We start from the raw sequence: 15,832 nt of genomic DNA on the forward strand, positions 1-15,832 counted from the left end.
ACCTGTTTAACAAAATCTTTAACTTCCCTAATAAACTACTGATAATTTTTTTTAAAGATAGTTTTCCTGTTTGCGCCATCTTGGAACACAGTGGAACCATGTGGTCCTGTAAGTGGCCCCATCTCCATGACACATTATTACCTCATTGAACTTACTACCCTATTTCAAAAATCTACTGTGGAAATTTTCTGGAGGACTTCAATGTGCCGTGCATAGCTGCTGAGACATAATGGCGCACTGTTCCCTCTAGACACAGCGAGGCCTTAGTGCCAGCCGCACCTGGGTCCTGTGTCGCCTCATCCTGTGCATTTCAGATGTGCACACTGCACCAGGTGGACAGGACCCCGACAGGCCTGGGGTCAATATTCATTTGAATTGTGCTTTTTAAAAGGATCTCCCTCTGAACTTCCCTTGCTTCTCAAAAAAGCCAGGTCAGGTGTGTGGAGGGAAACCACGGATACTGTCTCACCAAGCTGCCTGACTGTGGGTTCCACCGGCTGCGACTTCACTGAGGATTTCCATTTGAAAGTTAGTTTCTATTCATTCTGCTCATTGCAGAGTCAGGGTTCATGCCTCATAGTTTGTCTTTTGTTAGATTTTTGTTAAGGTTTATTATCCCAGGGGTATGTTATTCTGTAGAACCCAAGCCACAGATATTCTTCAGCTTTCAATAGGAATTTAACTTAGATATTTAGGAAAATGTTGAAAATAAAGATTTTAGTTTCTACTGGTTAGGAAGAAAATGCATTACCATTTTCTACCTTGACAATGTCAGCGTCCAGTCCACCCCCTCGGCCCTGCCGTGTGTAGAAAAGGCTGAGGCTGGGTATGGCCTGGCACAGAGGCTCTCCCAGGTCCATCCAGGTAGATCCAAGGAAGGACTGAGGGCCATCGTCCCCTCACCTTCATGGCCCTGTGTCCTCCCCTTGGCTTGCTCTGCGGTGACAGCTCCTGAGGCTCTGCTTCCCCCACACCTGACAGCCTTGCCCAGCCAGTGGTGGCCTCTGCACCCTTTCTCCCGCTTTCATTTCCTGGACTCAGGGATTTCTGCGGGTTTGGATCTCCTGCCTGAAAGAGCCTGGGCCTTCCCAAATTGCTATCTACAGGGTGCTGGGGGTCCCCTGGCACACACCAGCTCTGTTGGAAAGAGCAGCCCTGTGCCCAGAACATATGATTCATTTTAAGGCATAAAGAAGAAATCCGCATTGTTTCAAGTGTACACAAGCAGCTGCTGTCGTTTGGCTATGAGCAGATGTTAGACCTCCGAAAGCTTTGCTGATCATTAAAATACTAACTGTTAGTGTTTTACCCCAGCCGTAGGTTCTGTTTACTGTAAATTTGATTTTAATGGTGCCTCTGTGCGGTTACTGAGAAGCGGTTTGCTTTCTACCTTCATACAAAAGTGTCTACAATGAAGACAAATGTCTGTTTCCTCTCATTTCCTTGGGAACAATATGAAGATGCTATAATATAAAGGAAATAGAAACATGACTACAAAGGTGAATGTCAATTTTTTTTACAGGGTTTTTCCAGAAAACCAAAAAGGAAACAAGTTTAATCTGCCTTGTTAGCCTTTTCAAGTCAGCCTTGTTAGAGACCTGCCCTCCAGCAGGATTGGTTGGTCTTATTTGCATAATTTTACCTTTTAAGGTATGTATAATGTATACAACTTTTGAAAAATAGGCCTTGTCTCCTGATACTGTTTATCTGCTTTGGGAGTTCATAGACTGTCAGAGGACATTTAGGGAAAGGTGCTTGGGATTCCTGATTTTCTGATTCCATAAGAATGCCTGTTCCAGTTTGTTAGGTCTTTAAGTCAAACAGAGGCAGCCTTACAGTAAGCAGGGGCTGCTATTTGTCTGGTAGAGTTCGAAGGTCTTCTGGAAGCCTCACTCCTGAGGGACTGACATTCCACAGCCCTTTTCCAAGCCTGGGTTCCACCCCCATGCAAAGCCTGAAGGGCACTATTACGTGTTCTCAGCCGTTGTCCCTCATGCTTACACGCATGTCGGGGCACAGGAGCAGAAGGCTTGCACTGGAAGGAGAGGCAAGGGTGCCTCCAAGAGGGACACTCCCCTTCCCGTGGGCCAGGGCTCTGACCTCAACACCCGGAAATGTGTGCAGAGTGAGAGACAAACCCTATGTTGATACCTGTAAGGGTTCCCCTCCACCACTCCTCCCCTTGCTTTGTTCCAAATAGGACTGAAGACTTTTGAGCACTTTCTGCTGGCACATCAACTGGCAGTTCTTAAGAAGTACTGTTCATGGGTAAATGACTAGATAAGAGCCCTTCCCAGCCTGATTTTAAAGTGCCATCTCGGCCGGGCACGGTGGCTCAAGCCTGTAATCCCAGCACTTTGGGAGGCCAAGACGGGCGGGTCACGAGGTCAGGAGATGGAGACCATCCTGGCTAACACGGTGAAACCCCGTCTCTACTAAAAAAAACTACAAAAAAACTAGCCGGGCGAGGTGGCGGCGCCTGTAGTCCCAGCTACCCGGGAGGCTGAGGCAGGAGAATGGCGTGAACCTGGGAGGCAGAGCTTGCAGTGAGCTGAGATCCGGCCACTGCACTCCAGCCTGGGTGACAGAGCGAGACTCCGTCTCAAAAAAAATAAATAAATAAAAATAAAGTGCCATCTCATCACCCTCCATGAAACTCGATGACACTGTTTCTGTCACCTGAGTTCAATTTCCAGAGGGACATGGTTGTGCGTCGCGATCTCTCGGTGCAGCTCACAGGCCTCTGCACAGCAGAGAAACAGTTAACGGCTGCCCTTCCTCTCCACCCCACAAAGCCTGTCAAGATAACCTTAAAGCATGCATTCTTATCTTACTGAGTAAGATTTGTGTGCATCACTTCCATTACTGTTAGATCTTCATGCATGAAAATGATAATATATACCTAAGGGTCTGATATAATACAGCATTTCTTCGGGTTTGTGACTTTAAAGGTAAAATATTGTCTTTTGTTCTTTGTCACTCTTCAGTGGCCATGGAAATATCTAGGCCCATGGAGACTATTCTTGGTAAAGTTAGAAACCTGCATGATTATGTATTTCCAACTCGAGATAAACTTTTGTCTTCATTTTTTGTGAATATCTAGAATTCTTTTCAGGGGTTTTATATGATTATCTTCAGTTGCTGCCAGTGTTAAGTGTTGCACCCATGGCAATTAAGAAAAAGGGACTAAAACTTTTGGTACTTAAATTTCTGCCCTGGTTTATTGTAAATATTCCTTCACTAAAAATTGCATGGTGCATCCAAAGAAATTGTGTATTTGAATTTATGTGAAAGAGTTTTCCAGAAATGGTGTGAACCTCAGTTAATTTTTACAGAAAAGCAATTTCCCCATCTCTTCTTATAAAACAGCGGCCTTCATGAAATGCAAGGCATGACAAAGACTTTACTGTCCTTCTTCAACATATTTGTATATGTTTACATGTGGTATACAGCAGATAGTTACCAAAACTCCTTTCAGTTATTACACTGTGATATGTTTAACTCATCCTTAGGCCAGCTCCTGTCAGCTGACCAAAACTAATCTGTGCTCTGAGATAAATCTCACTAGTTTAGCTACCATGTTTAACATGCATGTCAAAGGCTAAAAATAATTCTTAATCTTGTATTTCAAGTAACCTATTTGTTTCTATTTTGTGTGTCAATTTTAGTAACACTGACCAGAATGTGTTTCTAACCATTGAAAATAATGGGAGACATGAGGTACTGACCGACCTGTGTTCTTAAAAAATTTTTTTTAAAAAAAGGAGAAATTGCCATTTGGTTGCTGGAGTATAAAACTAAGAGCTTACTCTGTCCCATGCTATACCAGATTCATACTCTTTCTTTGATCCTAGCCAAGTCCCTAAACCACTTGATTGGAGTTTCCCCTTCAGGAACTTGAGGAAGTTCACATTGTTTAGTGCAAGAAGTAGCCCAAAGGCAGGGAGTCCCCCATACTATGTACCAGTGTTAACATGGAAAGCATCACTTCTTCAAACCCAGAGTCCAGTGGGGGCTCTATAACAGGACGTCCTGCATAATGCCAGGAAATTATTATTGTCGATAAGATGAATAAATTATGGAGCAATTATTGATACCAGTTTGACTGGCTAAACTATTGGTGACTGCTATTGTAAGAATAATGTATTCCCTGCTTTGAAATTTCTAAAAGGTTATATTTCATTGAATTTTTTTTTTTTTTTTTTTTTTTTTTTTTTTTTTTTTTTTTTTTTTTTTTGAGACGGAGTCTTGCTCTGCCGCCCAGGCTGGAGTGCAGTGGCCGGCTCTCAGCTCACTGCAAGCTCCGCCTCCCGGGTTCACGCCATTCTCCTGTCTCAGCCTCCCGAGTAGCTGGGACTACAGGCGCCCGCCTCGTCGCCCGGCTAGTTTTTTGTATTTTTTAGTAGAGACGGGGTTTCACCGTATTAGCCAGGATGCTCTCGATCTCCTGACCTCGTGATCCGCCCGTCTCGGCCTCCCAAAGTGCTGGGATTACAGGCTTGAGCCACCGCGCCCGGCCTCATTGAATTTTAATTTGTCATTTTTCCTGCTTTCACTTGGGAAACTTATAAGCTTTTGTGACATTAAAATATGGCTCTAATTTATTAGCATAATCTGTTAATATTGTTTCATTTTAATAGACATTAAGTATGATTTCTTAACATTCTTGTTAAAATTACATCTTAAAATTGAAGCCAAGAAAAATTATATGTGGCTTAAGAATTGCAATGTCCTGTGTGTCCCAAATTTTTATGAGAAAAGTATTATTTGTTTAATCACATCGTATTCAAGGTGCTCTCATTATGACAGTGAACCAACCCAGCATTCTCAAGCTTACTGGGCCTCCCAAACTAGAAAATCTAAAGTGCATCCAGTGTCTGAGATGTAACCTAGCAATGTATCAACATTTAGTACCGTTTCCAGAGAAGCTTAGAAATTTAAAATAAATGCTGACTTGTAGCAACAAAGTGGTTTACATAGGATATTAGCACAGGCTTTTGTAGGCATTAGGCGTTTCACCCCACGACATGTCTTTTAATAATGCCATCTTTATCTGCTACGTGATGCATGAAATCTACTTTCAGTTTTAGAACTGCTAACAACCTTTGACCCCTTTAGTGGAGACACAATGTGACCTTTCTATTGTCATCAGCTTTCATTCTCCTGAAAATTCTATGAATTTTTATTACAAGTTTTTTTTAAACCAAGCTGAGGCTTCCACAAATTACTTGCCACAGATGAGATGAAGTTGTTGAAGTGGTGTTAGATAAGTTTTACAGCCAGCATGTGTGCGGCCGAGGAGCCCAAGCCTGTGTCCTACAATGTCATACACCAGTAACTGCTGAGCCTACTATTGGATAAATACATCATTTTATGGAACATTGATTGTTCTATAAACCCAATGGAGTATTATGCTCTATGATCAAACCATTTAGATTGTGTGTAGAGCACAGAAAATGCCATATTCAGGATGGTACTAAAAGTGCCATTTGTGTATTTTATGGATGTCATTACAGGGGAAACTTCTCTCTGTAGGCCCTGTTTACTGCAAAATTTTTTAGTCTGTAATGACATTTTTCATTCACAACGTATGCCTTCAAGAGAGGGGGCCCTTGTTTTATTTTTTCCATTCGGGTTTACTGCACAAATTCTGTACATTTTAATTAAATGTAAGCTTAACAAAAGCATAAGGTATCTATTCTGCGGAAAAAGTGATGACAGTAAGGAAGGAGCAGCACACACAGAGGAAGGAGTCAGGTACGCAGCCCCGTGCTGCTTCCCGGAAGCACACCAGCCAGCAGAACAGAGCCCTCAGCACAGTTTTGGGGAGCGGAGTCTGTGCGGCTTCACCCCTCCACCCCTGCGTAATGGAGCTTGTGTTTTTCCACACTGGAGATGTTGGCTTCGAGCGTGCAGAAGGAGCTGCAGCTTCATAACAGCAACCCAGAGCAGCGAGCCGAACTCAAAATCCTCTCCCCAAAAGCAAATCCTCAGACACCCCAGTAACTACCTTTTTATTCCATCCAAGCCCCTGAACTTTCAATGCATTCGGCTCTGAGAAGGGAGTAAAATGTCTTTGTGCTCGCAAAAGCAAACGGGCAGAAAGTGAGGACTTTGTAGACGGGCGCGAGGCTGCATTTTAATGTCACTTGTGCCTTCTACGCAAAGCTGCTTATCGCCCTATTGGAAACAGACCCAAAAAAGAATGATTTTAGGCACACTGTTTGGTTAGCTGCTGTTACTGTACTGAAATCTGACACTGTCTTTTTTAAAGGTGCCATAATACAAATACTACATGGAGCATCCATGCCCCATTAAGGCTTTGTGCGATTTTTGGAGACATAACAGTGACTAAGCAGTGAAGGATGCAACCTGTACCACATACCTGTTTTCTAAACACCGTATCCATTTGGCCATTTGCATTTGGTGAGCTTTACGGTTCATATTTACCAGAAAGAGCTCAAAAATGGAGGTTGATGTGCCCAGTAAATTCCTGGTCATAGCCCAGTTGGAGTTGAAAGTTACAGAAGAGACTCGCATTAGTTTAAATGACACTTGAACTTCTACATAGCTCAACATTAATTCATTATGGTTGAAATGGAAGAATCTTCAGTGGGTGAATCTTTTTCAGTCTGATTGAGGCTGTTACATTTTATAGGTGCTATTTTTCAAAGCCGTACTGACAGCACTCGAAGTTATTAAATTGCTGAATCAAAAGATGGACCCGCGCTCACATTTATGAACTGTGATGGACTCGCTGGGCCTGTGCGTGCGCGGAGGTGAGGACGCTGATGGTGCTAGGCTTCGTCACACCCCACACTGACAGCAGTATTTACCCATTTAGTTTACATTAATGGTCTGGAAGTGGCTTAACCCACCTCTGGATTCAAATACATTCAGTAAGTAGTTCAGAATAGCATAATTATCAGTGCTGCAAGGGATTCAAAGGATAATTCTACACCCAAGAGATTTCCTGTCCAGTTACAGAGTAAAGAACAGAATTGCTCGGACTCGAGCGTGCACCGTTTCTTCCTGAGACTACCGAGGAAGAGGATGTTTGTTCTTCCTTTCCCAGCTACAGTAGTTCCTCCTGTCTTTTAACGTACAGGCAGTATGTCCTCTTCTGTAATTAAAATCAATGGGGGAGGGGAATGACCGGAAAGCTGCCTTCTTTGTTTTTGTGTCCTTATTTCCCTTGTTTTCAAATTCTGAATTAGACTAAAAATGACATTAAAATTAGAGAATGAACAGAAACAAATCAAGGCTGACATGTGAAGATGGCACTGGGTAGGAAAGTAAGGGTTGGGGAGAAATTGCAAGCGTACCAGAGAAAGAATTTGGCAAGTACAGGAGGCAAAGATCTAGAGGTCCTAGCAGATGGCAGACTGACTGGGGACCAGCCACACATGCCCAGCTTATGCTCAGGTGGAAAGGGAGCGCGAATACAGGAGCTGTGGGCGCCACCCTCCTGAGGCTTCTGACCTCTCTGAGGAGAGAATATAAGAGGATCGAAGTTTACAAGACAACCGTGAGACAGGCAGCGATTCAACCCCTGCCCCGGAGCTGCACGCCCACCCTCATCTCAGCTTAGCTTTTAAACCCTGATCTTCCCTAGGGCAAGGCATCAGGCGGGGATGGGTGCGGGTTCTTTCTGCAAAGTGGGAGGAGGGGGAAAGGCAGGTAGTCAGGAGCTCTGTCCCCAGGCACGTGCCCAAGCGGACCCTTTCCAAGGCTCTTCAGTGGCTACCACAAAACTTACCACACGTGACCTTTGGAAAGTCTCCAGGTATTCACACAGCATGAGTACCACAGGTTGAATACCTGTAACTGCCACCACCAAGCCTCAGGAAGAGGAAGTCGTGTTCTGGAAGTACCTGCTACCTGAAGCACACGGAGGGGCCAGCCAGCAGCCCCATTTAGTGCTACCCAGTTGTTCTCTGTCCTTGGTTGGGGGTAACCATGAGAAAACAGGATGCACTATAATTAGGGAATTTGTTCAGCTAGACTCATGAACATTTTGGCCCCTCTTCGGTAAGGGTGAGTTAAGACGCAGTGCTTTCCTCTGCCTGGTGCAGGAGGGCTAGGCCAGGCCTGGCTCACCCCTGCGGCTCACTAGCTTGACTGCACCTGCTCATGCTAGGGTTCCATGGGTGCAGAGCGAGTACACAGGAGTATCTCCTGGTAGGGGAGCTAGTCCTGGCTGGCCCTGCAGCTCTTTTCTTGACCTAAAATTCCATACCCTTTCTAAGATTCACACTTTACAGAGTTGCCTGAGAAAGAAGATATATCAATTAGTACTTAACAGTTAATTAATACTTTCAAATCCAGGACCGTGTTCCTCCAGCCTGAGTGAGAGCTGGGGCATGTCCTCTTGGTAAACGTGATTTAACGGTTTCTGCTGAGCCTGCCTGAGACGCACCCACTGGAAGACAGGCCCTGTCTGGGGTCTGTGCTCAGAATGAACTCGGTGTTGAAAGAAACGCTTTCTTACAGAACACCCCCAACACGATAAGCAAAATGGTTGACTCTCTTTAAGAGATCCTGGCGATAAATAATCTCTAACAATTCTTAATCCTTTCTTCCCTCTTGTTAAGGTTAAAAGATGCCGTTAAGAAACTGACCCCCTCAAGGAGAATAAAGCAGAATATCTCAAATATGTGGTTGCTGTTGAAATATGGAAATGTTCGCTGTGGGCCACCTGTCGATCATTCTCTTATTGAGGAGGGATGGAGTCGGTTAGAAACCAGTGGAAAATTGGGATTTAAAGAAGAAAGCAGGAAGTCTGTTTTAAGAGCCCATTTCTTTTATGTGAAATAAAGTTTACCATTTCCAGCCCTGTTTTATCCAGCAAGGCAGGGAGCGGCAGGCATTGCCCTGAGTCGCCAATTGAGGAAGATGTGATGTGCGCCTGGCCGTGTGCCCTCGTGCAGCGCCTCCCGTCCCCACCGTCCTTGTACCATGCCCGAGTTTTCCTTGTACAGCGCAGATGGCAGCCGAAGCCCCTGGCCCGAGAGCTCTGAGATGGGCTCAGCGCTCCTGCAGCAGCCCAGGCCTTTCAGAATCCTGCTGCCCACCTGAGCCCTGTGCCCTGCCCGCCTGCCCTGGGTATCCCGTTGACAAGGGCAGACGGTGAAGGGCACAAGATGGCCCCAGACCAGGGGATGTGCCCAGCTCCAGCTCTCCCCTCCTCACTCTCGTCCCTGCTCGGCCCCTCTTTTCTCTCCTGGTCTCCCCTTATTGCCTCTGCCTGGGCACCAAGGGGCTTATGGTATCTTCTACACACAGTGTTTTCACTAAGGCATTTGGGGCTGGTGCTTCAGATCAAAATTTCTTACCCTCCGTTACAGTGCTGTAGTTTTCCTGCTAAAAACATTCAGCACGCTGCTCCTCTCTGCAGCCCGTAGCCCAGGTACCTTAGCGCAGGGTGGAGGAAGCCTTGGGCAACCTGCTCTGAGATGAGCAACCTATTCTCCTGACAGCCCGAGCCTTCCACTGCCCCGAGGCCTTCCTGCCTCTGCCTGGGCCTCGCTGCTTCTGTCTGGGACTTCTCCTCCCAGCCCGCAGGAGACGGCTTGAATCTTGTCCCGAAGACAGGGCTACAATGTTGTTTCTTTTTTCCATCTTTCCCTGAATATTCTTTCCTGAATGTATGGCTTCTTTGTCTCTGTGCAGTACTTGTCACCTTACATTGTATCCAAGACATTCAGCAAACACATCTTTGTTGATTACTTGTTCCATCCCAGGCACTGTCCGGAAGATGTACAGAGAGGAGAAAGGCCGAGTCTGGCCCCTCGAAGCCCACCACCCAGTTCTGCAGTATAGACTCCCCTCTCAGCCCCTGAGTGGCCAGAACCCCGTGTCTGCGGGTGCCCATTACCCTGCAGAGCGCCCTGCATGCTGCCAGGACACGGCGACTCACATGACCACACAGGCCGCCTGCCTGGGTTGAGCGCCTGAAACGTCGATGTTCAATAAATATTTATTGCATTAAACTTTTACAGCTGTGTTTATTGATGACATTTTTAAAAATTTAATATGCAAGGCTTTCATTCTTTTTGCTGAATAAACAAATATACCATATATAATATTTGGTCATTAAAAAAATAGTTTCCTTTGGGTTAGGAGATACTGCTGCTGGCTGTTTGTTGAACTTTACTTAGCACCCGTGACCGAATGCATTGTTACAAGAGAAATGATGGTGGTAGGGGGAGGTATCCAGCCTCCTTCCCTGGGCACTGGAGAGGCACTCACCCCTGCAAAGAGTTGTATTGGGCAGCTCACCCTGGGGAGGTGCACTCCCAGCATTAACTGTGTGTGCCCTTGAGCCTAGAGCCTGCCTGCAGATGCCCGTGGAGGCCTCTGGCCCCGCTGAAGCTTGCACTGTAGAGAGCTCTTCAGAGTTTGGAATAGGGGGTCATGGTGTCTCTGCTGAGAGCTTAGCGCTTCTACAGAAGAAGGGTCTTACTTGTATGCCTACGAGTCCTTTCTCCAGGCTCTAACTGGTCCCCTGTCTCCCTTAGGCATTGTTTCCAAGTCCTACGAGTGCCGTCTGAAGGGGCAAGGAGCCGCCTTTGTGGAGACAGACAGCCCCTTCACCGCGGCAGCCCTGGCAGAAGAGCCCCTTGTCAAGGAGAAACCCCTCAGAAGCAGCAGGAGGCCAGCGCCGCCCCCCGAGCAGGTGCAGCAGGTCATCATCTTCCAGGGCTACGACGGGGAGTTTGCCCTGGACCCCTCTGTGGAGGAGACGGCCGCCGCCACGCTGCAGACGCTGGCCATGGCCGGCCAGGTGGCCCGGGTGGTACACATCACAGAGGATGGCCAGGTCATCACCACGAGTCAGAGCGGGGCACACGTAGGCAGCGTGGTGCCCGGGTCCATCCTTCCCGAGCAGCTGGCTGATGGAGCCACCCAGGTGGTCGTCGTGGGAGGCTCCATGGAAGGCCACGGCATGGATGAGTCCCTCAGTCCAGGTGGCACTGTGATACAACAGGTGACCAAGCAAGAGATTTTAAACCTCTCGGAGGCTGGAGTCGCTCCCCCCGAGGCATCCTCAGCCCTGGATGCGTTGCTCTGTGCGGTCACTGAATTAGGGGAGGTGGAGGGCAGGGCTGGACCCGAGGAGCAAGGCAGGCCTGGCCCCAAAGACGTGCTGATCCAGCTGCCCGGCCAGGAGGTCTCCCATGTGGCTGCCGACCCTGAGACCCCCGAGATCCAGATGTTCCCACAGGCCCAGGAGAGCCCGGCTGCCGTGGAGGTGCTCACCCAGGTGGTGCATCCCTCAGCAGCCATGGCCTCTCAGGAGCGGGCACAGGTGGCCTTCAAGAAGATGGTCCAGGGCGTCCTCCAGTTTGCTGTGTGTGACACGACCACGGCCGGCCAGTTGGTCAAGGACGGTGTCACCCAGGTGGTGGTGAGCGAGGAGGGTGCCGTCCACATGGTGGCCGGGGAGGGTGCCCAGATCATCATGCAGGAGGCACAGGGCGAGCACATGGATCTGGTGGAGTCCGACGGGGAGATCTCAGCAGATCATCGTGACGGAGGAGCTGGTCCAGGCCATGGTGCAGGAGTCCAGTGGCGGCTTCTCCGAGGGTGCCACACACTACATCGTGACAGAGCTGCCCCCAGGGGTGCAGGACGAGCCGGGTCTGTACTCCCACACCGTGCTGGAGACTGCAGACTCGCAGGAACTCCTGCAGGCCGGGGCCACGCTGGGCACAGGAGGCCGGGGCCCCAAGCAGGGCAGAGCAGCTGGCCAGCGTGGTCATCTACACCCAGGAGGGCTCCCCGGCCGCAGCAGCAATTCAGAGCCAAAGAGAAAGCAGCGAACTCCAGGAAGCGTGAGACGCGCAGCACCTTTACTCAGCACAGGGCAGGTTGGGTATGTCCAGCTTCGGTGGGGGGCTGTGTTCCCTGAGCTTCATCTGAAACCTTCAAAACCGTGAGGACGAGGCTCCCATGAGTCCTGAGCGTGCACTTCCAGCGAGAGTCACACCGGCCACTAGCCAGGCGTCCACAGAGGGTACCGTGGGTGGGGCCTCGGGGAGCAGGCTGCCGGGTGCATGGGAGGGCCGGGCGCAGGCCGCACAGGGAGCTCTGGTCCACTGGGGCCCTTCAGTCAGTGGCCTCCCCCTTTGTCCTGGCCATTGTGCTGAAGAGAAGCCAAGTGTTGTCCGCAGGTTTTTCTCTCACAGGTGTTTTCCGTTTCAGTTATCATGGAGGTCATGGCCGTGGGGAAAGTGGTGAAGATCCCCCTCGTGGCTTGGGGTGCGCCTGCTCATGCAGTCAGCATGTAGCTGCCTTTACATTTCATTCTCTACTGGGCTAAAAATTGCAGCTACAAGTGTTACCGTCTCGAAGCAGTCTACTTCCATCATTTTTTTTTTTTTATTTTAGAATAACAGTGTCCCCAGACCAAAGGAAGCCTGCTAGCTCATTTCATGTATAAATTTCCCATCTTCACACAGTTTAGGTGTATTCGTTGCTCTGGTCACATTCTGCATAAAAGAAATCCTCTTAAGCCTATGATTAAGAAAAGCCTTGAAGTTTATATTCAGTTAAAATATATGTTGGTGAAGATAGCCAGCGCTTCTAATTGTGACTTAGTTTCATACAATAAAGCCTATATGTGAAATGCACACTCTGGAAGATATTGTTCGTATCAATATTTTGCTTTTTATAACAAGGGTTTGTTCATATTGATATCATTTTTGCAGGATTTCTTCGTGATTTCTGTCCATTTGAAAATGCTGACATTAAACGTTGACACATGGAGACTGTGCCCTGTGGCCCTGCGGTGGCCGCCAGCATGGTCTGTGTTTCCTTGTGGATTCACTGCAACTGTCAGATGCGAGTTTCTGTCGCAGTCGTTTGTTTCCTGATACAGTTGCTCTTACTGTTTTCCAAAACTGTAAAATAATCTCCTCCCTCAAATGCAAGGGTTGTTTTTGTTCTCTTTCTGTTTTCTTTGAAATAAAATTATGGCATTAAAAGATCATTATGGCATGTTATTTTCAGCAGCCAGTGGTGGGCAGCTGTGGCAACTGAGGGGCACCCCGGCGCTCGTGGCTGCTGGCTTCCCCCTCCTTCGTGGCCTCCAGACGCCATGGAGCGCTGCCGCGCGTCCCCTGCAGCCCGATACTGTTTCTCAGCGTCTGGCAAATGGCCCAGATGCATTCTGGTGACAATAACATATTCTATCATGGATAGCATCTAGAAATTGAGAAGAGCAGACATGAGAGGAAAGGAGAATGGTACCTTTTTTGTTTAAATACGAGCGCCGTTTAAAACCTTTTCCTGAGAGAACATGGAGACCAGCTCACGCTTTGGCCAGTTCAGAAGTGGAACCGGCCTCTTCCTAGCACCCTTCTCACTGCTGAGCTCTGTCCACTCTAGGGCCACCTCCCTTTAGACAGCCACCCCTCCAAAAAAATGAGAACTGAAGGTAAAATTTCAAGGCTGACACTGAGATCCATAATTAGCTGAGTATGACTTCCTCATGTTTCTTAACAATGGCAGGGCTATTCAGGGCTTCTTAAACACTGTCTTCAGCAAACAGTGACAGGATCAAGGTGACCTTTACAAAGTGATGGCCCTCGCCAGGCTTCTCATACATGTTAAAAAAAAAAAAAAAAAAAAAAAAAGGTGGGGGGGATGTTTTTCAGTGGAAATATTTCTTCTTGATCACTCCTCCCGTTAGCGGTAGCACACGGTCCTCGGCTCGGATGCTAATTCCTAACCGTGCGTAGTCCTGTATGGCTAACCTTTCTGCTGCAGTCCAGGGTGTTGACACTGACATGCTGCAGTTTACCGTTGGTGATTTATTTAGGATAAATATGTCTCAGGTGGCATTTAATCCTTCATAAAACCAGTGTAGCCTGCAGTGTCAAACCAGCAATCACGTTGTATGCACAATGAAAAGAGCAGGCCTTTGCATAAAAAAAAATTGTACAGAAGGTGTTTCTAGGCTCAGAAGGATTGTGGAGGCTTCACTAAGCCATTGTATCCTGTAATTACCCATAGAGCTAGGTTAATGTTACCTCTCTTTTCTCTCTCATTACACAACTATTGGAATGTAAGGGGGTTTGAGAAGCACATACACAAATGTGTGCCTCAGAATAATGAGGCATAGCAGGTTTTGTGAGCAAGGGACATTCATTGTGGCGTGGATTGTCTATAAAAAAGACAAGAAGCTTGTAACTTTCCTTGTGATTTTTGCCAGAGTATATGACAGAACTTTAAAGTTTCTTTAAAAAAAAAAAAAAAAAAAGGCAATTGAAATATTTACTTGGAGACTAATCCAGAAAGGCCACTTTGGTATTAAGCTGCAGCCAATTAAACGATGGAGCCTCAAGGACGTCTGGCATGCAAGGAAGACCAGACCGCCCAAGGCAGCAGATGGAAATGGTTCATACCTCAGCTTCCATGGCGGGAGTCGAGCAGTGCTCTCTGTATATGCTGGAGAGTAACAACGCAAGAGAGCAGTTTCCATACAAAGGAAGTTGTAGCCACGTGAGGTCACATTCATGAAATAGGCTCAAACATGCATCATTCTGGGATGCCCCAGGCCTACCAAGCAGTTGACGTGGAAGGAGCAGGGGAAGATGCTCTCCTAAAATATGTCCCATGCACCGCGGAATAAGCAGGCAAGCTCGCATCACCTGATACGGAGATCCTTTTCGCTACATGGTTTGCTTTGAAGAACCAGGTGAATGTGCCCAGGTTCTGTCAGTGCAGCACTGGAAGCTCCGCTGCCATTTACAAGGTTCTGTCGGCAGCGCTGGAGGCCCCACTGCCATTTACAAGGTTCTGTCAGGGCGGTGCTGGAAGCTCCACTGCCATTTACAAGGTTCTGTCAGGGCGGTGCTGGAAGCCCCACTGCCATTTATAAGCTCTGTTCAGAAATGGAACCCCGGAGTATCGCAGAAAAACCAGAGATGGACAGTAGTTGGAAAGGTGAAACCCAGATTTTATTCAGGAAAATGGCAGGGGGGAAAAGACCTGGACACAGAACTGGGCTCGGTTCTGAATACAGTAGCAAGCGAAGGTTTACAGCCAAGAAGTGGGAGCAGGCACTGATGGATGGAAGATGACTAAAAGGTCGCAAGGGGGAAGGGGATTCTGCCCAAACCCACAGGACTGGATTCTTGCTGAAGCCAGGCCAGGGCCATCAGATTCCACCTGAGGTGGAGGGGGCGTGATAGGCTGAGGAACCTGGTTAGATCTCAAGGGTGAGCAGACATGGAGGGTTAAGGTTAGGGTTCTCGCCAGGATTTCTGGCTGAACCGATTTGGCAGGGTTCTTGCTGAAACTAGATTTTACAAGGAAGTGCACAGATGGGAAAGTTCAGTCAACCAAACCTCATCAAAAGTCTAGGAGTTGGATGGGGAGGAATCCTGGTCATCTCTACCCAAGTCCCGGTCGTCTCTACCCGATCCCCTCGTGGGGCACAGCGAGGCCTCCGCAGGGCCAGGCAGCCCCCGCCCACCTCCGCTATAAGAAGCAAGGGGCTGCTCCCCACGTGGCATTTGTGTCTCCATCCTACCAAACTTCTTTTTCCTGAACAAAAGATGAAATGATGGCATAAGGAAAGCATCCACGAACCAGCTTGGATTTCTAACCCGGAGCTGGTTCTAGTAAGAGATTTAGGGAACAAGAAAGGTCATTCATTTAGCAAACTAAAAAAGCTGTAAGTTTTCACTTCTTTTACTGTTTAATATTAGCCCATAATTTAAGAGAGCACACAGCTCACTTAAGCAACCTCCTCCTGTTCCATCTTGTTGAAGAATACAATTCGTTTTCTACTCCTCTAGGGTGATATCATTTTACATGAAGA

At 47.6% G+C, this 15,832-nt stretch overlaps 1 protein-coding gene across 1 annotated transcript in view; it reads left to right on the forward strand.

The window, feature by feature from the left end:
* Positions 1-12,991, forward strand: part of ZNF407 (zinc finger protein 407) — a 476,207-nt gene extending 463,216 nt beyond the window's left edge. The window contains 3 exon segments of the mRNA XM_010356708.2: positions 10,521-11,521; positions 11,523-11,717; positions 11,719-12,991. Of these exon segments, the coding sequence (XP_010355010.2) occupies positions 10,521-11,521; positions 11,523-11,717; positions 11,719-11,841 (1,319 nt within the window). The 3' untranslated portion in view covers positions 11,842-12,991.
* Positions 12,992-15,832: the final 2,841 nt, after the last annotated feature.

This window comes from Rhinopithecus roxellana, chromosome 21 (genome assembly GCF_007565055.1).
Source record: "Rhinopithecus roxellana isolate Shanxi Qingling chromosome 21, ASM756505v1, whole genome shotgun sequence".
Lineage (NCBI taxonomy): Eukaryota > Metazoa > Chordata > Mammalia > Primates > Cercopithecidae > Rhinopithecus > Rhinopithecus roxellana.